The sequence below is a fragment of the Cervus elaphus genome, chromosome 12 (assembly GCF_910594005.1).
Source record: "Cervus elaphus chromosome 12, mCerEla1.1, whole genome shotgun sequence".
Lineage (NCBI taxonomy): Eukaryota > Metazoa > Chordata > Mammalia > Artiodactyla > Cervidae > Cervus > Cervus elaphus.
In genome coordinates, this window is record NC_057826.1 from 70,651,524 (window position 1) to 70,673,647 (window position 22,124).

Genomic DNA, 22,124 nt, shown 5'->3' on the forward strand with positions numbered 1-22,124 from the left:
TACCTTATATACTGTTTCCTGTCCTTATCTCTTATTTAATTTTCTGGTACTTTTTAGAATGGGTCCCAGCAAACTTTTTCTCAGTTTTTTCAGCTCTGAGTATGAGAAAGCCTAAGTGTATTCCCCCTCACCTTTCTAAGAGTGGGAGCGGGCCAAGCTGACTAATGCCGGCCAACTGCCAAAAAGAAAAACCACCATAAGGCGAGGGGTTAAGATCATTACTGAGCTCTAACAGGTGAGGTGGAGAGTTTCACTTGGGTGCCTATTAAGAGAAACAAGAACACAGAAGAGGTCTGAGGTAGGTGAGAGGTTGAATAGAAGACCTCTGAGGTCTCTTTCCCAACTTCTGGGGAAGTTTTCTAGGCACAGAGAGAGATGAGTCCCTACTCTCCAGCTGCCCCCTGTTTACCACATTCTCCAGAACCTGAGGAGAAATGTCTGTCTCTTAGGTACCTGTAATAATTGGTTTAATCTAGTTGTACTACTAAGAAGGGTCCTGTTTTCCCCAGCATCCATGGAGTCTTTAGGAGCAGAGTAACGGGAGAGAGTAAAACAGATGGAAATAGTGTCAGACCTGGTGAGGCAGGTGGGTCACTCCCGGATGATTCCCTGCTTCTTGAGGAAAACTATTCCCAAGGGCTATTCCTGGAGTTTTTCACTCCAGCTCTCCTTAGACTCAAACTGCTCCTGGATGCACAGTCTTCACAGGCGGGGTGGGGGGCGGGGGACGTGGTCAAAAGAATGACTAATCATTCATTATGCTAAGTGAAATCAGCCAGTCATAAAAGGAAAAGTTCCGTAGATTCCGCTTACACAAGATACCTAGTCAAAGTCACAGAGAGAGAAAATAGGATGGTGATTGCCAGGCTGAAGGAAGGAGAGAATGGGGGCGTTATGGTTTAACGAGTACAGAGTCTGCCCTTGGAGAAGAAGAAAAAGTTCTAGAGAAGGCTGGTGTTGACAGTTGCATAGCAGTGTGAATGTTCTTAATAATAATAAAAAAAAGAATGGATGGTCAAAGGCAGACTTGAGGCCAGTCAGAGCTGCTTACCTTTTCTGTGCATTCTCCAAGTGACTTTCTTCCATTTTATGTTCCTTTTTGGCTGTGAAAGAGAATGAATTATGAATCAGAACAGCATTTACTTCCATCATATCCTTTGTGTAATCTGACTTTGATTATACCCATTATTATCAAAATAAGTCCAAATTCAGGGGTTGGCAGCCCTGCCACATGTCCTGGTGACTGCACTCAATTCTCTATGTCCATTATCACTGCTTTCTTGTTAACAGCTATAGCTAACGGTGACCACAAATATAATTCATTTTTCTTTCTGGAATACCTTTGAAAGGGGTAATATTGTTAATTATGCTGAACAAAGGCTTAAAGTGGGATGATCTTGGCCAGATTGGATCATGTGGTCACCCAAGCCATAGCTGGCCTCTTTGTGACCCCTTGGCATGTGCTCAGCAGCCCCATTCCCTCAAAACAACAACATAAACTCAGTACCATTTGTAGCAGTTCTGCTCAGATTCAAAGGATTTCACTGGAATCATTGCATATGCTGTCTCTATACCCATGGTCTAAGGACGACTACAGTCTCTTTTCTTAGAATAATGTTTTAAATGCATTGGAAAAAATACTTATGATTACTAAAGAAATAAATGATACTGAGATAGAATTCTGAATTTACAGATTAAGAACTTTTGGGAAGGTCATATACATACTCCTATATTTAAAATGGACAACCAACAAAAAAACTATTGTATAGCATACGGAACTCCGCTCAATGTTATGTGCCAGCCTGAATGGAGGGGGGTTTGTGGGAGAATGGATATATGTATATGTATGAGTCCCTTTTCACCTGAAACTATCACATTGTTAATTGGCTATACCCCAAAACAAAATGTTCTTGGTGCTAAAAAATAAAATAAAAAAAATAAAATGGATAACCAACAAAAACCTATTATATTTATACATAAAAGAACCCTTGTTCTGAAGGACCACAGGGAAACTGGGAGGTCTCATTTTGGAGTGGTTCTTTTATATATTTTCTCTTTAATCAGAACATAATACTGTCATATATGATAATACAACTCTTACACTTTAAATATGTCTAGAGAAATCATCAAGACACTCTCTATGAGCCTTAAGATGTCTTTCATTTAGATATGCCATACTCTTGGATTGGAAGAATTAATATTGTTAAATGGCCATACTACCCAAAGCAATCTACACATTTAACATGGTCCCTATCAAATTACCTATGACGTTTTTCACAGAGCTAGAATCAACAATCTTAAAATTTGTATAGAACTTTAAAAGACCCAGAATTGCCAAAGTAATCCTGAGGAAAAAGAACAAAGCAGGAGGCATTAACGCTCCCAGACTTCAGTCAATACTACAAAGCCATGGTAATCGAAACAGCATGGTACTGGCACAAAAGCAGACATATCAATGGAACAGAATAGAGAGGCTGAAATAAACCCATATACCTATGGTCAGTTAGTCTGTGACAAACGGGGCAAGAGTATACAATGGAGAGGAAGTCTCTTTAGCAAGTGGTGTTGGGAAAACTGGACAGCTGTATATAAATCAATGAGGTTAGAACACACCTTCACACCATGCACAAAAATAAACTCAAAATGGCTTACAGACTTAAATATAAGACATGACACCATAAAATTCCTACAAGAGAACATAGGCAAAACATTCTCTGCCATATATTGTACCAGAGTTTTCTTAGGTCAGCCTCCCAAAGCAATAAAAATAAAAGCAAAAAGAAACAAATAGGACCTAATCTAACTGGCAAGCTTTTGCACAGCAAAGGAAACCATAAAGAAAATGAAAAGACTACCTATGAAATTGGAGAGAATGTTTGCAGAAGATGTGACCAACAAGGGCTTAATTTCCAAAATATATAAGCAGTTCATACAATTCAGCAACACAAAACAAGTAACCTAATTAAAAAGAACACCTAAATAGACATTTCTCCAAAGAAGACATACAGATGGCCAACAGGCACGTGAAAAGATCGAAACTGCAATGAGACCAAAGATCAAAACTACCTGACATTGGTCAGAATGGCCATCATTAAAAAGTTTAAACAGAACAAGTGCTAGAAGGGTGTGGAGAAAAGGGAACCCTTCTACACTGTTGGTGGAAATATAAGTTGGTGCAGCCACTATGGAAAACTACTGTACAGAGGTTCTTCAAAAAACTAAAAACAGAGTTGCCATGTGATCCAGCAATCCCACTCATGGGCACACATCCACACAAAACTATAATTCAAAAAGATACATGCATCTCTGTGTTTACAGCAGCACTATTCACAGTAGCCGGGGCATGGAAACAACTTAAATGTCCATTCACAGATGAATGCATAAACATGTGGTACATACATACAATGGAATACTACTCAGCCATAAAAAGGAATGAAATAATGCCATTTTCAGCAACATGGATGGATCTAGAGATTATCATACTAAGTGAAGTAACTCAGAGGAAAACAAACATCATATGGTATCACTTATATGTGGATCTAAAATATGACACACATGAACTTATCTATGAAACAGAAACAGATTCACAGGCATAGACAACAGACATGTGTCTGCCAAGGGGGAGCTGGGGATGAGGAGGGTGGAGGGTGAGTTTGGGGTTCAGTTCAGTTGCTCAGTCATGTCTGACTCTTTGTGACCCCATGAACTGCAGGACGCCAGGCTTCCCTGTCCATCACCAATTCCCAGAGCTTGCTCAAACTCATGTCCACTGAGTCGGTGATGCCAAACAACCATCTCATCCTCTGTCGTCCCCTTCTCCTCCTGCCTTCAGTCTTTCCCAGCATCAGGGTCTTTTCCAATGAGTCAGCTCTTCGTATCAGGAGGCCAAAGGATTAAAGTTTCGGCTTCAGCATTAGTCCTTCCAATGAATATTCAGGACTAATTTCCTTTAGGATGGGCTGGTTTGATCTTCTGGCAGTCCAAGGGACTCTTTAAGAGTCTTCTCCAACACCACAGTTTAAAAGCACCAATTCTTTGGTGCTCAGCTTTCTTTATAGTCCAGTGCTCACATCCGTACATGACTACTGGAAAAACCATAGCTTTGGCTAGACAGACCTTTGTTGGCAAAGTAACGTCTCTGCTTTTTAATATGCTGTCTAGGTTGGTCATAGCTTTTTTTCCACGGAGCAAGGGTCTTTATTTTCCTGGCTGCAATCACCATCTGCAGTGATTTCAGAGCCCCCCAGAATAAAGTCTGTTACTGGTTCCATTGTTTCCCCATCTATTTGCCATGAAGTGATGGGACTGGATGCCATGATCTTAGTTTTCTGAATGTTGAGTTTTAAGCCAACTTTTTCACTCTCCTCTTTCACTTTCATCAAGAGGCTCTTTAGTTCTTCACTTTCTGCCATAAGGGTGGTGTCATTTGTTATCTAAGGTTATTGATTATTTCTCCCGGCAATCTTGTTTGGGGTTAGCAGATGCAAACTAGTATATATACAATAGAATGAATAAATAACAAGATTCTACTATGTAGCCTTGGGAACTATATTCAATATCCTGTGATAACATATGGAAAAGAATAAAAGAAAAGAATGTATACATATTTATACCTGAATCACTATGACGTAGAGCAGAAACTAACACAACATTGTAAATCAACTATACTTCAATTTGAAAAAGATTCTTTTCATTTAATGCTTATGATGTTAAAATGAATAAGAAAAGAAAATCAATCATATCTAGCTATGTTGTGATACCTCATGAAAGGTATTAAAGGATTTTAAAAGCTAGGATATTTGAAAGGATATTAAAAGATTTTAATAGCTAAGATATTTCAAAGGATATTAAATAGCTAGGCTATTTAATAAGCCTAGCTCTGCCATTTACTACCTGTGTGACTGGACAAGTCACTCATGATGAACTGTGTAGGTTTGGCCTCATCTGTACTATGAGCATAGCCACAGAGACTATCATCACACAGATGCGATAAAGATTAAATGAAATAATACGTGTAAAGCCCTTAGCACGTAAGATATGCTTGATAAATAACAGGGCAGGTATTATTAGCATCTCATCATTATTCACTCAATCAATGTAAATTTATTAATTTATTTCCCTGATCAAAACAGCTTGTCATCACTCCTGACAAAGCCTTTGAAGTCTTTACAATGGGCCAGAGGCCCTGCCAGTCTGCCCCCCGGCTCCCCTGTGATGTCACCTCCTCCGTCTCATGCTTGTTCCTTTCCAGCCTAGCTGGCGGGATGGCTGAAGGAGCACACTTGAGTGTGTGTACTGGGCATCATTGCACCTGCCTTTCCTCTTTCCTGGAGGACGCTGCCCACAGCCCCTGTGTGACTGGCTCCCTCACTGCATTAGGTCTCAGCTCAAATATCACCTTCTCTGATCCTGCCACATTCAAGATCATCCTCTGCCACGCACGCCCCGCCTCTTTTCCTTAGAGCCTCTATCTACCCGACAGACTATCCATTTACTCATTTATTACACAACAGTGAATGTAAGCTTCAGGGGAGCAGCCCCTTCATCTGGTCTTAAACATGGAAAAGTGTCTACATGTTAAATAAATTACTTTAGCTAAAAATGTATATACTTGACAATAGTTGCTTAAATAGACAGATACTAAGTTTCCTGAACATGAGACTTTATATTCAGAATATGAAAACAGGCTAAAGAAGAATGTCAGGCTAAAACTGTATACTAGAATCTCTAAGTTCAGCAAATTTCAAGAAAATTTTTTATATTAAAATGATTTAGATAGCTACATCATTTTAGGTAAAGTCACAGTCATTGCCATTTTTTTGTGCTATGATTTCCCTAGTTCTTCAAGCAGGAATCTCTGTGAATTAGCTGAGTTCTTGGCCAATCTGACAAAGAGAGGTGGCTTGCATCTCTCCTAGGCTACCAAGTTCCCCCAAATATGAAATCGACTAGTGGTTTGTTCCTATCCAGTGATTATTAATTACGTACATGACCAAATAAGGGGGAACATTCCTTTGAGGCCTGAGTGATCTTCCTGGAGCTTAGGGGTGCTGTTCTCTGTCACTAGGTGTTTCTAACTGGCTACTTCCACTCTGTGCTAAGCAGACTGTGGTCAAGCCTGTTGATGCATATAAACTGAGTCACAAGAAATACCCTTTCCAAACTGAATTAAGCATGAGATGAAGACCGTGCAAGAGTTCTATGAATATACTTATTTGGGGGGAAAAAAACAGTATCCAAGTGTAAAAAGAGGTATTGCTAAGCAGCAATGCATACTGTGGAACCTCTGAGGGTTTGGGGGACGAGAGCCTTCAAGAAAAGTAGAAGAACCTAGAGATCTCAAGCTTTCTTAAGTCAAGGGTTTCTGTTCAGACAGAAAAGGCAGCCATTTCCCTGGTGTGACCCTGAAGCCCCACCAGCCTAAAGTATTTCTCCTGCCACGATGTGTGAGATTTCCAACCATGTCATTATACACTTTAAGTCCTCAATGTTCTGAGTAAAACAAAAATGGCATTACCTAGAAGGGAAATGTTTAAAGACAGGAGTCACAAACTCAACTTCCAACATCACCAAAAAATAAGGTAATTGTTAGGCCAGGTATAAGAATCATACTATTCCAAATTCTATCTCTAGCTTCTTAATACTAGAACTGACAGTCTCAGTACAAGAAAGTCAGAGCAGAGAGTGGGAGCGAAGTGGGAAGGCCAGGCCCTTCAAGGTACCGGCCACTGCTATTCTATCCTCCTCCACCTTTTCCAGAGAAGCTAGGATTTTTAAACATATGTTCACAAATTTAAAAACATTTTTTTCTGTCTGTAGGACAAAGAGCACATTCCTGTTGGCGGTATCTGGCTCTGTAAGCTCTGGTAACTACAGACATCATGACATAGGTGAGTCTCTTCTTTCATTCCATTTGCCAGACTCTGTTTTAGGTGCACGGCACCCCTCAGTGAAGACAGCAGACAAATATCCTATAAAACCTTCATTCTGGGGAAGACAGAAAATTAAACCCGAGAGAGTAAGAAGCAGTGTAATTTTTGATGACAGTTAGCAAAAAAAAAAAAAAAAAGAAAAGAAAAAACTTCCAGAGCATGGATTGTTCCCTACAGTAGGAGACTCTACCTGGGTTACTCAATTAGGGGTGCCTAGGCAGCCACAGCATGCCACAGAGGTACCCCACACAAAAAGGGAGAGACAAAGTTTAAATTAAAGATGGCACATCTTAGACAGAAACTGTCCTTGGCCTACAAGTAAGACGAGCAGTGGTCATGAATCCAGGTGTGGGCTTTCCTTAGTTTTCTATTGTACAATTCCATGGATAGAGCATAAGTATGCTTCTTTTCCAGTTTAACTTGGTAATAGCTATGGGAGAGGGGGTTTCCCTGGTGGCTCAGTGGTAGAGTCCACCTGCCAATTCAGGAGATGCAGGTTTGATCCCTGGGTCAGGAAGATCCCCTGTAGGAAACGGCAACCCACTCCAGTATTCTAGCCTGGAAAATCCCATGGACAAAGGAGCTTTGTGGGCTACAGTTCATGGAGTTGCAAAGAGTCAGAGATGACTGAGCATGCGTGTGTGCATGTAGCTAAGAGGGAAGTGGGTAGGCTTCCAGAAGAGTAAGTTTGGAGACGCTGTCAGATACTGACACAGCACCAGGGGAGGTGGAGAAATAACAGGCATCCCTGACCTTCCTTTTTTCTCTTCTCTTCGCTGTTGCAAAAAGTTGTCTCGTTGTCTCAACAAATTATTTTTCAAATCAAGGGATTAAAACAACTGCTTAGAATGATAACAGTTTCACAACTTAAGATAATAAAAGCAATAAGAAAAACAAACCAGAGTACTGAAAATGAGACATTTTGCTTAACATCAATTCCATCTTCCAAAGTTCCTTATCAAGACCAGGTATACACTGTGATGATGGTGATTTAATGGAGGGGCCAGGAGAGAGTGTAGTTGTTTTTGCTTGGTGACCTGCCTACAGCATCCTATAATTTCTCTATCACTGATAGAACTGTGTTGCTTTTCTTATATTTTAATTTTCTCCCTTAAAGAGTGATATTTATTTCTTATGTAACTCTATGTCCCAGAGAGAAAGCAACACAGATTCTTTGGAAGTTTTTTATTTAAGAGATAATTTTGCGGATTTTATTTAGTGCGGCCTTTACTGAATAAAGGCTGTTTGTTTTTGTGTAAATATTTAATGCCTTGGCATTTTGTTTCCTGGTTCACTGGATGGCCATTGTTTCATTAGTTTTCATAAAGTTGCCCCACGATAATGATTCTGAAATTTGTAAGTACTGTGGTCGACCAACTGAAGCAGAAATGGTCCTTACTATTCACTGGTTGCGGGCCCAAGGAATGCAAATCAGAACTCAAGCTACTTAAAGGCCAAGTTTCAAGCCCAGCTCCGCCACTTAATGTCATGGACAAGATGCACGTATCCTGTATTCCAGATTTCTCCTCTAGAAACAATGACAACACCCACCTCCCACACAGTTATGAGGGTTACATGAAAAGGGCACAGTTCTTGGTTGAATCAGAATCATTGCAGTCAGATCTTCAATGACTCAATGCCACGCAGAGGCTGCCGGGGATCCAAGCTTCCAGCTGGATGGTTGCTTTGACAAAGTTAAACACAGGTGTGGTAGAGTGGAGAGTGCTTGGGCTTTGTGTTAGGTGGACTTGGCTTGAATTTCTGCTCTGCCACTTATTAATGGAGAGATCTTGGGGAAGCCACCTGACTGCATTGAACCTTGCTCATAAGATTAGAATATAAGATCTTGCAAGGTATTGGGTACACTGAACTTTGAGAGATGAACACAGTGACCAACACACGCCAGGTACCCATGGATGACTGGTTAGAATCAAATTCTACTGATTGGCTAGAAGCAAATGCTAGTAGTCACCACTCCAGCTCTTTGACACTGGGATGAATAGTACACAATTGCAAGCCAAATGTTCTTTTCTTGTTTGAGAATGTTAACAACCATTCTCAGCAGATGTTAATTTTCTTTGATGTCATTTTCACATCAGATCAGGTGTGCTCAGGTGCTTAGTCATGTCCAACTCTTTGCAGCCCCATGGACTACAGCCCACCAGGCTCCTCTGCCCATGCAATTTTCCAGGCGAGAATACTGGAGTGGGAAGTGGGGTGCCATGTCCTACTCCAGGGGATCCTCCTGACCCAGAGATCAAACCCACATTCAGGTATCCTCTGCTCAAACCTGTTTTCCCACTTTACTCACAAAGCTGATGCTGCCTTTTTTTTTTTGTTGATGGTCTCCTTTGCTGTGCAAAAGCTGTGAAGGTTAATGAGATCCTATTTTTTTAATTTTGCTTTTATTTCCTTTGCTTTGGGAGACAGAGCAAAAAACACTGTTGTGATTTACATTTAAAAAAGTTCTACCTAGGAGTTTTACTGTTTCTGGTCTTACATTTAGGTGTTTAATCCATTTTAAGATTATTTTTTAATATGGTGAGAGAAAATGTTCTATTTTCAATCTTTTATATATAGCTATTAGAAAGAATTTAAGGAAACAATTCTCATTTACAATCACATCAAAAATAATAAAATATCTAGAAATAAACCTACCCAAAGGTGTAAAAGATATATACTCTGAAAACTGTAAGATATGATGAAAAGAAATTGAAGATGACAGAAACAGATGGGGAAAGATAAACCATGTTCTTGGACTGAAAGAATATTGTTAAAATGACCATACTATTCAAGGTAATCTACAGATTTAATGCAATCCCTATCAAAATATGAAGGGTATTTTCCACAGCACTAGAACAAATAATTTTAAAATTTGTATGGAAAGAAAAAAGGCCCCAAACAGCCAAAGTAATCTTGAGAAGGAAGAACAGAGCTGAAGGAATCATGCTTTCTGACTTCAGACAATACTACAAAGCTACTGGAATCAAAACAAAAAAGATCTTCATGACCCAGATAATCACAATGGTGTGATCACTCACCTAGAGCCAGACATCCTGGAATGTGAAGTCAGGTGGGCCTTAGAAAGCATCACTATGAACAAAGCTAGTGGAGGTGATGGAATTCCAGTTGAGCTACTTCAAATCCTGAAAGATGATGCTGTGAAAGTGCTGCACTCAACATGCCGGCAAATTTGGAAAACTCAGCAGTGGCCACAGGACTGGAAAAGGTCAGTTTTCACTCCAATCCCAAAGAAAGGCAATCCCAAAGAATGCTCAAACTACCGCACAACTGCACTCATCTCACATGCTAGTAAAGTAATGCTCAAAATTCTCCAAGCCAGGCTTCAGCAATATGTGAACCGAGAACTTCCAGATGTTCAAGCTGGTTTTAGAAAAGGCAGACGAACCAGAGATCAAATTGCCAATATCTGCTGGATCATCGAAAAAGCAAGAGAGTTCCAGAAACACATCTATTTCTGCTTTATTGACTACGCCAAAGCCTTCGACTGTGTGGATCACAATAAACTGTGGAAAATTCTGAAGGAGATGGGAATACCAGACCACCTGACCTGCCTCTTGAGAAACCTGTATGCAGGTCAGGAAGCAACAGTTAGAACTGGACATGGAACAACAGACTGGTTCCAGATAGGAAAAGGAATACGTCAAGGCTGTATATTGTCACCCTGCTTATTTAACTTCTATGCAGAGTACATCATGAGAAACGCTGGGTTGGAAGAAGCACAAGCTGGAATCAAGATAGCCGGGAGAAATATCAATAACCTCAGATATGCAGATGACACCACCCTTATGGCAGAAAGTGAAGAGGAACTAAAAAGCCTCTTGATGAAAGTGAAAGAGGACAGTGAAAAAAAGTTGGCTTAAAGCTCAGCATTCAGAAAACATGGCATCTGGTCCCATCACTTCATGACAAATAGATGGGGAGACAGTGGAACCAGTGTCAGACTTTATTTTTTTGGGCTCCAAAATCACTGCAGATGGTGACTGCAGCCATGAAATTAGAAGACGCTTACTCCTTGGAAGGAAAGTTATGACCAACCTAGATAGCATGTTAAAAAGCAGAGACATTACCTTGCCAACAAAGGTCCATCTAGTCAAGGCTATGGTTTTTCCAGTGGTCATGGATGGATGTGAGAGTTGGACTGTGAAGAAAGCTGAGTGTTGAAAAATTGATGCTTTTGAACTGTGGTGTTGGAAAAGACTCTTGAGAGTCCCTTGGACTGCAAGGAGATCCAACCAGTCCATCCTAAAGGAGATCAGTCCTGGGTGTTCACTGGAAGGACTGATGCTGAAGCTGAAACTCCAATACTTTGGCCACCTCATCATTGGAAAAGACCCTGATGCTGGGAGGGATTGGGGGCAGAGGGAGAAGGGGACGACAGAGGATGAGATGGCTGGATGGCATCACCGACTCGATGGGCATGAGTTTGAGTAAACTCCGGGAGTTGGTGATGGACAGGGAGGCCTGGCGTGCTGCGATTCATGGGGTCGCAAAGAGTCGGACACGGCTGAGCGACTGAACTGACTGACTGAGTATGATACTGGCACATACTGACCTCTGAGTCTACAAAGATCAATGGAACTGGATTGGGAGCCCAGAAATAAACTCATGCACTTATGGTCAATTAATCTATGACAAAGAAGGCAAGAACATACAATGGAGAAAAGATAGACTCTTCAACTAGTAGTGCTGGGAAGACTGTTTCCTCTGATTTGAATGCCTCCTCCTCCTGCCTTTCTCCCTTCCAAACACACCCACTCTAAGTGTCTTTTTCTCTCTTCAAAAGCCAAGCTTTAAAATGGCCTTGACTGTGAAGCCCTCCAAGTGGGCCTCTCCTCCATGGAGTGGTGAACGCTCTTTCTGTGGAGTTCTAACCGCACTCTGCTCACATATGTGGGTCACGGTACTGGGGTCTTTGGTTGGCAGTCGGCTTACTCTCTCAGACTCTGTGCTTCTTCAGGGCAGTGACCTAAGCTATTTCATAGTGTTTCTCTAAACTACCTAGTAGGTACTCCACTTATCTGAGAGCAAGGAACCCATGCGAACAGAATACACTCCCTGCTCACTGTCTCTCCACTGTGGGACCACATCCCATTGCCTGGCACGGCAATTTCAAATTTTCCATTTTCTTTTTGCAGCAAAAGAGAAGAGTGCAATAGAATCAAAGGGTGAGAGAGGACTATTTTTCATCCTGTTAAATCCTGTTTTAGACGGATCCATTATTTAGACTGATACATCACAGGCACAAAAAGCATTAACTCTTGAGTTTCATTTATATTGGACTGAATTTTTTGAATATAGTAATTACAAAGAATGTACAGGGTTTATAATGAAAATGACACTTCCAAAAATAGACTAAGAACATTCATCATCTAGATAACTGAAATATCCAAAGTTTTATCTTCAAGAGGGTTGCATTCATGCACTAAAAGTGGCAAAAGGAGGAGGGCCCTCTTCAAAGAAAGTGGGAGTTTTATGCCAAATGTAATTAAGTCATATTTATGGATGCCCGTCTGGGAGGTAATAAATTGTGAAATGAGGGAAAGGGATAGAGGTTGGAATATCTTCCTAGTATTCTTTACACAGTCTATTACACTTTAATATACCATGGTTTATGGACCTGACATGGTTGGTATAAACCAACAGGACGCACAGTAAAGAAGCTGTTTTTATTACAGCTCTACAAATAGAGGAGCTGGTGATGCTAATAAGGAAACAAAGGGACCGCACTCTACTTCATGTGGTATCCATCTGACGTGAACACAGCAGTCATTTTTCATTTCTTAGAAAATCAGCCTGTCATGTACTTTCTCGGAGAAAAGAATGCTTTCACCCACAGAGGCAAGACCAGCACATTGACACTGGAAAAGAGGGATAATTTTCTTAACATTTATGAGAGAGGGGAAAATACAAATATGTAGAATCACTGGGTTATGGAGAGGCCTTCCCCTTACATTTGTTCTTTTGACATGCTTGCCCACAGAGGTTGAGATCCTTCTATTTAGTCTTCCTATTTTATTAGTTTTCTTGGCTGTGACTAAACTAAAAGAAGGATCATTTCTGGGCTGTCACAGAGTTTACATCTGCAAAGATCCTGTTGGTTGGTAAAGCTGAAGTGCCTAAGAGATCATTTAGAAGATTTTCTGTGTAGTCTGGTATGACCTGTGCAAAGGCATGGTATGAAGGTTCTCAATATATGGGTATAATTTGATTTCTAGGTCACCTATCTAAGGCTAAAGCTGACTAGAAAATTAAGGCTTTTGATGAAAGTACCAAGTAAAAGACACTGGAAAAGAAGGCATTGAAGAGGTCTGGAGAGTCATAAAAGCAAAGGGACCTAGATAAAAGGAGTGTGAAAAATCATCTAGTCTAACCCTCAGGCTTATGTTTGAGCTGGGATCCTCTTGTGTTCAGTTAGACTTGCCAGATCTCATCTTCTTCATCATTTTGATCTGCCATTTTCAGTTGCCTTTACAACTAAATCTGAATATCTTTATGGGGGACAAAGGAAAGCAGAATAGGGCTTTCATGTAACTCGGGTACCTGGGGCCTTTCTCAACCAAGGTTCTTCATTTGAACTGCAGAATGTGGAAAATGATTTGGGAAGCTATTTTCTCAGTCTCTCCCCACCCCTCATCTCTTGTGCACATCAGTAAAATGTTCTAGATGCATGTGGTGGTGGCATAGAGATATGCAAATTCATTACACACAATGGTGCCCTTTTAGGTCAATAGGGCTTAATTCTCTCATCAATGGTTGGAAAAGAGATAGTCTTGATGAAATCAAGATTACAGATGACTCATGATTTTGAGTCATTTACATTTTAATATTTCTAAATCCAGGCAATATAACATTCAAATACCTCATAAAATATCATACTGGAGTAAGAATTTGAATTAGAAAATCTCCCTGCTTATCTAAGAATTATACTACTATTTTATATTCTATGATGACTCTAATAATTATTTGTACTGGTGATGAGTACAGTTTAATAGACCACAATGTAAATCTAAGTGTTCATCAGATTATGTATCTGTTTACTATTGCAACAGTAAACATTTTATCCATTTACAATTCTAGGAAGTAATCAGGTTATGAGTATCACCAATATCTAAATTAAATAAATTTATCCACAATTCGTAAGTCGACTCACTGTGAAAGCTTTATGATACTTTTTTTTTCAATATATATCCATCTTAGATGAGATTTTGCCCCAATAGGTAAGTCTTTCACCACTCAGAATATTGACACAATACTCAACTTTAGACTTCAGAAGGAATTCTGCTTATTATTTTCAAAGGCAACCACTTAATTAGCTGCTAATATTCTACTACCCTTTTCCTCCACTTCTCTGTAGTCTAGTGAAGTCCCTAAAGACTGTAAACTATCTGTACACAGCAATTTTGTTTCAGTGTGATACAGATGCAATTACTTGAGAAAGTTGACAAGACAGTATCACCTACAACCTAGATATAACCTACTCCAACAATTTAATTTTATGAAAGTGAGAATATGGATACCTGAGTTGACAAAGTTACTTTCCTGGGTCATGCTGATAGCGACAGAATCCAAGTCTCTTGATTCATAATTCAATATACTTTCCAGTGCCCTCTGCTGCTTCCCAAGATGGTAGGCAATGTTTTTCTCAAGAATTTTCAAATACAAAGGTATATTGGGGCTGCACTGTATTGTACATTTTCCATAGGAATATATACATCAGAGAGGAAGTGCCAAGATGAAATTTTAGCTTTCACTCTAAATTTCCTGACTCTTGATATTTTAAAACAGACCATGGGGTAAAATTTTAGAATGATCTGTGAGAGGCTCATTAACATTAATGGGAGACAGGTGGTTGCATTCTCAACACGACCTGAAATTCTTCATGTTATCTCATCTTCTGGGACCATACATACCTTTAACTTATCAACATTAAAAGAAGTGACGAGTCTTTTGTAAGGATTTTTTTTTTTTGGTTATTTTTTCATGGATACTTTATCATTTATATAATATGATTCTTAGAGAACAATTATACATAAATCCTGTTTCCCATAGTATCTACCTTATCTCTACCATTTCATTCTCAATGGGAAGCCTCAGGCCTTCTACAATGCTTTAGGATTTTTTTAGGGGTCATGGAAGAATAGTGAACTCCTGTGGGCTCATCATTCAGGGAGCAGACACTAAATGAATTGTCATCTAGGAACTATTAGGAATTGCAAAGATGTTAGCTTTGTAAAAGAGGCTGCCCCTCTTTTGTTTTGTTTCATCAAGAACCTTGGTGATATTTCAGAGACACTGGGGTCCAGAGTTTCAAGGCTTTAAATTAACTATCTGGTGACAAAATGCAGGTGTACTAATATTGGAAGAAGATCTTTCAACTTTGTCCCATCTTTGTATCAGCACTTGCCTAAGATGCATATTAAAAAGCAGAGACATTACTTTGCCAACAAAGGTCCCTCTAGTCAAAGCTATCGTTTTTCCAATAGTCATGTATGGATGTGAGAGTTGGGCTATAAAGAATGCTGAGTGCCAAAGAATTGATACTTTTGAACTGTGGTGTTGGAGAACACTCTTGAGAGTCCCTTGGACTGCAAGGAGATCAAACCAGTCCTTCCTAAAGGAAATCAGTCCTGAATATTCATTGGAAGGACTGATGTTGAAGCTGAAACTCCAGTACTTTGGTGACCTGATGCGAAGAACTGACTCATTGGAAAAGAACCTGATGCTGGGAAAGACTGAGGGCAGGAGGAGAAGGGGATGACAGAGGATGAGATGGTTGGATGGCATCACTGACTCAATGGACATGAGTTTGAGTAAACTCCGGGAGTTGGTGATGGACAGGGAGGCCTGGCGTGCTTCAGTCCATGGGGTCACAAAGAGTCAGACACGACTGAGTGACTGAACTGAACTAACTGAAAGATGGTTAATTTTGGGAAGACATGGACTGTGTGTGTCTGTGTTTAACTTTGTAGTCAAAACACTTAGCACTTGAAACTACGAGCTTAGTGTTAACAAATCAACAACTTTTTTGCTCCACTAACTGGTGAGAAGGAGAATGACTACAAAAGCAGATGCTAGTTTGAATTTGTAAGCAGATTTGTGAGCAAAGCAGGAACAGGCTCCATGCTCGTTTTTTCCTGATTTCAAAGTATTGTGCTCAAAAGCAAGGGCCTCATTTATTTGTTTATTTCATAGCATTTTCACACTTGGTTTTCAACAAATCTTTCTTTAAGCCCACATTAACAAATCAGGAAAAAGTTCACCAATTGGCTTCTTTGGTAAGCCCATAAATTCTTTTGATGACTATCCATGTACTGAAAAGTCATTACTTGATTCTTCGTACTTCAGCTTGCCCATCTGTACACTGGGTAAAATGAAACTTTACACTTAAGAACCCTGGAGCAACGAGAAACGTAAGAAATTCATGTAAGCCTCTCATGCTGTAGTTTAAAAGTGAGCTAAGTTAAAACAAGAGGATAATGAATAAAAAAAATATTGGATGGTATGCAAATAGTATACAGGACTACAACCCCATCAGCCCACCAACCATAGCTAGTGGGGTCCAAGGACAGTTAGTCCTCTGGCTGATTAGCTGCTGAGGAAGCAGGTAAATACACCTGACTGGTGGTGGCAGTGATGATGGTGATAATGGTGAATATTCACTGAGGCATACACAGTGTGCTCCAAGGGATTTTCATTTATCATTTAACCTCTTCACGTATCAGGTGGGTTCCATACTGCGGATAATACTGGAGCCAAAGCTTCACATTGTTCTGTTACTTATAAGCGGTTAGTCATGGGCAAATTGTTTAACTTGGATAAGAATGAGTTTTTTAATCTATAAATGGAGGTAATAATAGGACCTATATTAGGCAGTTGTAATAATTAAATGAGATGTTTGTAAGGTACTTAGCCATTGCACCTGGCATGTTAGCTTGGGAAATGACAGTTATTACAATCATTTCTATCACCACCATAACAATTATTTGTCCAAATGACACTTGCTTGTTCAACTTTTCTTGGGTTCCCATGAGACGTCTGAATAGTTAAACATCCTGTTTTTCCTTTAGTGACATTTGTATTACCACAATAAGCTCCCGAAGACCTGAAGCAAAGGGACTAAATTCAAACACCAAAATCATGCTTTCAAAGGATACCATCAAAAAAAGCTATGACATGGTTGCAAGTGAAGAAATTCAGACTATAAAGCAGTAAATATGTTATGACTAAAATTATATTAAAATACATATCACAGAAATACATATTTAGTAAAAATATCAGAAAGTAATATTACAGTTGCTATTTCTGCCTCTCTGGTTGATAGGTCTTTTGTTTTTCTTTTGTTTTTAATTTTTTAAAAAAGAATTTGCATTGCTTAATACAATCAGATATGGTAACAATAGATTCTATTTGGAAGCATGGCACGTTGAAAGTAAGTGACTTGCTTAAGGTCCTACAGATGGTTTGGGGGATAAAAAGAAACAATTTGTTCCCTTATTACAGTTTCTTTTCCACTGTTTCACACTGTTATTCCATATAGGTTCCTGCTTAAAAACTGTAAAACTGTTGGATCACTGCAGAGTGGGAAATGAAAGAAAGAAGAAGTCATAACTGAAAAACAAGCATTTGAGTGAATAAGTTAAATTTAAATGTATAGTCACCTACATTAAAGTCATTTATTTATATCTTATACACACATACAGAAATGTGAAATTTTACCTTCTCTATAATGTAACCATCCTATGTATTTTTATGGACTTTCCAGAAATATATCCACTATAAAGAGTGGTTTTAATCACATTTTAAAGACTAAAACTCAGATAAAAAACTGTTATGCATAGTCAGAGAGCTTAACAGCTTAAGACTGATCTTATGTAATCAAAAACAAAGAGAGGGGGAAAAATCCCTACTCATACTGTCAGCTAAAATATAACATGGTACCCATAACTTTACAAAAGAAATTTTCTCTTTGTCTAGATTTATTTAAATGGAACCTCTGACATCTGTATGGCAAAAAAGGGATGTTTGTTAAAGAATAGAAGCTCTCCCTCTAGAAAAATAAATGCTTAGATGTTTAGTTATGAACATGAATGGACCACCAGAATGTCCAGCAAATCACCACAAAGCACCCATTGCTACTCTTGAGTCGGTCTTCTTTTAGAACCTTGGCAAAGCTGAGTATCCTAGGAGTTTCATTTACAGAGCCACATTAGCTGAAAAAAGGCTCACTTCCCTGATAACTTCTATTGCTTTGAACATTAAAATACTTTCTTATCTACTTTTTTTTATCATATAGTCAAGAATTTGTCCTAACTGGGGATATAAACTGACCCACTAGAAATGTTACCCAAGAACTACCATAACTTCAACGGTTGTGACATTACCAAGAATATAGGTGGAGGGAAGGGAAGCAACAGTCTGTTTGTTGAGAGCTACTTCTAAGAAGAGAAAATACTTGGAGAACTAGGATTCCCTAAAAAGATACTGTAGAAGATATTTTTTCATATTAAGGCACATTTAATTTGTTCTACCTGTAAAAGTTACGCAGAAGGAACATTAGCGCAAGTAATCACTATCAAGGTCAGTACGTTGTTGCTTAGCTGCTACGTCATGTCCAGTTCTTTTGCAACCCCATGAATTGCAGCCCAATAGGCCCCTCTGTCCATGGGATCTGCCAGGCAAGAATGCTGCAGTGGGTTGCCATTTCCTTCTCCAGGGGATCTTCCCAACCCAGGGATCGAACCCACGTCTCCTGTGTTGGCAGGTGGATTCCTTACCATTGAGCCACCAGGAAAGCCTGAGTCAGTAGAAGCAAACAAAGAAATGAGGTTTGGTTTTAAGACTGACCATAGCACTTATAAGGCTGCTGAGGTGAAAATGCTGGTGGGTGAGCTGAGCAGAATTCCAGGTGGTTCCCCTGGAGTCATCATTCAACAATAACTGTTACCTTCCTTTCCCTCATTTTTAGACAAATCTTTATATTTTCCCCAGATTTTAAATTAATAAATCCTCATTGTAGAACACTTGAGGGGAAAAAAACAAAAAAGAATAGTACATAAGCCTTTCTCTAAGCGAGATATTACTGATATTCATTTTTCATAAATGTAGGTATATACTTATGATCACATGTACTCATTTGTGCTTTTTTATATAGTTGAGATTATATCGAATATACAGCTCACTTGCTTGCTTTTCCATTTAATGTGTCAAAACATAGGTAACATTTAAACAAATATTTTTACAGATAATTTGCGATTATTGAAATTAATTGTTAAAAAACAAGTCTCTATTCCAAAGCAGGTATGGACCCTATTCAAATAAAACCAAATAAATTTCTAGAAACCCAAGACAACATTTCAAGATAATTTTCTTACAGTATCTCTTACATAAAATAGTGTAGGAGAAAAATGCTTGGTTTATGAAGCACTATTACAATATTACCAAGGACAATTAAAGCAAATTCTTATCTTTTGATTCAACTTGGAAATAATCTTTACCCTTTAGTCTTTACCCTTTAGTGTTCCCCTTTTTGTAGCTCATTAGAGAAATGTTTTAGATGGCCACAAGTATTAAAATTATGTCAAATGCTGCAAAGTTAAAATTTCTGTCCACCGTACTTAAACCTAATATACCTATTCTGTATTTGGAAAATACAGGATAAAGAAAATATCCTCAATAGGAAAAAATATTGAGGGTCAGTATATGCTTGGAAGCAAGCGAGGGGCCTCTGAGCATATGAAGAGCCCCACACACATGCACACACACACACTTCTTGAGTAACGGGTGTCCCTGAACATTGAATGTTCAAATATCTGGTCAGTTGAAGAAGTGCCACTGTCTGCCTTAGTCTGAAGCTAGGCATGCCACTGGCAAGAAGCTCATTTCATGATAGGAGGAAAAAAAAGGGAAAAAAGAGAGAGAGAGAGAGATCATGAAACTAGAGGCTTGAAATGTTTTACTGGAGAAAAACCATGGCATTACCTCCTCCTGTGGGATGATAACAATGATTTATGAAGCTGAAGTCATTTCTTGTGATTGCGTTCAGGGGAGATTGGTTTCACATGAGCTGGGAAGCCAGGCAATGCAAGCTGAAGAAGAGCCCCACATGTTCCACTGAGGCTGGGATCTGCCCTCTTCCAGGGGATTCCAGGGCCCATCGGAGGGGGAGGAAAAGCTATTGCTTTCTGATCCATGAGCCCCTTTCTTCCCTCCCACGAGCTCATTAGGTAGGCACACGGCTCTCTTATTCTCTTTCTCCTTTTAAAAGTATTACTACTACTGCTGTGTGGGAGTGGAAGCTCATTGTAAATGCGCAGCAGGATAGTAGCAAAGCCGAGATTAATTCCCCACGGATTTATAAGGGTCGTTCTCACCCACGATGACTTGTCCCGTTTCAAAGGTGCTTATGCTGCTGTTTTTATGGCTGGTCACTAACTTTATTCTGGCATATGGCGGCTGGCGCCATGACACGGAGTGAACATTTTATACCTGAATTAAAGTGGATATTTGACAGTTTCTGTCAGAAAGTTCAGAGCAAAGAATTTGTGGGACAAGATTTATTGCATATTTTATATGGGACACATCTGTTTCTTTGCTCGCTTTGTTCCTTCCCTTAAAAAAATTTAAAGAAGTTTTCTAAAGAAATATAATGATGGATAGGAAAAAAAAAAAAAAGAATTCCAAAAGCAGGAGAAAAACATGGTCAAAAGTTGTGTGTTTAGGAGCTAATTTAGAAAACAAAGCAAAAAACAAAAAAAACCACTTCTCCTTTGGAGTGGGAAAAATGACTCATGGTCACAAATAAAAGCTCAGTGAAACAATTCTGTTATCACTGGCAATTATTTTATGGTTGGTTTAATGCCATTTATAAAATGAAGTTAAAAATTAAAGTGCATAACCTACCATTTTCTGCATACTTGAAACAGGACTAGAAAGAATAATCTGCCTTTGATGTACTTGTAAAGATTTTGCCATTTCAAATGGTGGACTAAATAATAAAAGTCCAACCACGTCGGTGTTAAAAAAAAATTGCAGATATTTAAACATTTAAAATGGATATGCTTAAAGATAAACGCAGACAATTTCCAACCCAAATCCATCAACACAATGTGAAGGGCATATGTAAACTTCATCGTCATCTAGAAACTCTTCCCATTGTAGCAAGTGAGTGCCATAACAGAGATTTGTGATTACATAAACACTGGGCTCAACCTGGAGCCTTGTATTAACAGACAGGCTACTTTTTTCTTTTAACTGTGACTAGAGAGCTTTTAATTCTGTATACTGCAAAACTGAAAACTTCCAGTCCTAAAGATTTTGAAAAATTAATTTTTAATTGCTTTAGGTATTAAGCATTCTCCCTGTAAAAATATTAAACACTGAAGATAAAGTTCTCTTTGAGAGCCCCTGCATCCCATCCTCAGTCCCTCCCCATCCCTTCCATTTTTGTTGCTGAGACTCCACTACTATTATTGGTCTGCAGTATATCCTTCTAAAACCTTGAGTGTCCCTGTGCAAAGGTACAAGATTTTTCTAGGACAGAGAGAAGATGTGCTTGCTCATCAGGTATGCATGATTCTAATTTTAATTGAGACTGGCAAACAGTCCTCCACAGACAGAGTACCATGTTATGCTCCTAATAGCCAGTAACTCATATCTTTGAACTCCAATTTTTGCAAGTCACACAGGTTTTGGTACAAATCCTTATGACATGTATTGGAAATACTTTTTCTTATACTTTTGCTTGCCTTTTGTCATTGTTTACAATACCTTTCATTTATCAATTTAATTCTGAAGAGGTCAAATTAATATTTTCCTCATGTTGTTTGCCTTTTAAATTAAAAAAAGACCTTTGTCACTCCCAAGGTCAAAAAGCTGCCCTATATTTTCTTATATATATTTTGCCTTTTATTTGTCTTTTTAGATTTAGTCCCTTAATCACTGGAATTGTGTAGGGCAGGACGCTTATTTTGGAGATGGTTAGGAACTGTTCAAACAGCACTGAGCTCCTAAAAGGTAATCAGTGTATGCAAATAATGGTAGTTTTGTTTCATCTTCTCTTATATTTAGCTGTACCATTTCTTTTTCCTTTATACTGCCCAGGTTAGAGTTTGCAGCCTCTGGGTAGAGTTGACCCATTCATGATTATTGTGGGTACAGATGTCTTTGGAT

The 22,124-nt window shown here is 39.1% G+C and overlaps 1 protein-coding gene across 2 annotated transcripts in view; it reads right to left on the bottom strand.

The window, feature by feature from the left end:
• The window catches only part of FMN1 (formin 1), a 437,633-nt gene that overhangs the window by 40,700 nt on the left and 374,809 nt on the right, over window positions 1–22,124 (bottom strand). For both annotated transcript variants that reach the window (XM_043919297.1, XM_043919298.1), the window contains one exon: window positions 1,052–1,103. In XM_043919297.1, the coding sequence (XP_043775232.1) occupies window positions 1,052–1,103 (52 nt within the window). The remainder of the gene's footprint in view (window positions 1–1,051; window positions 1,104–22,124) is intronic.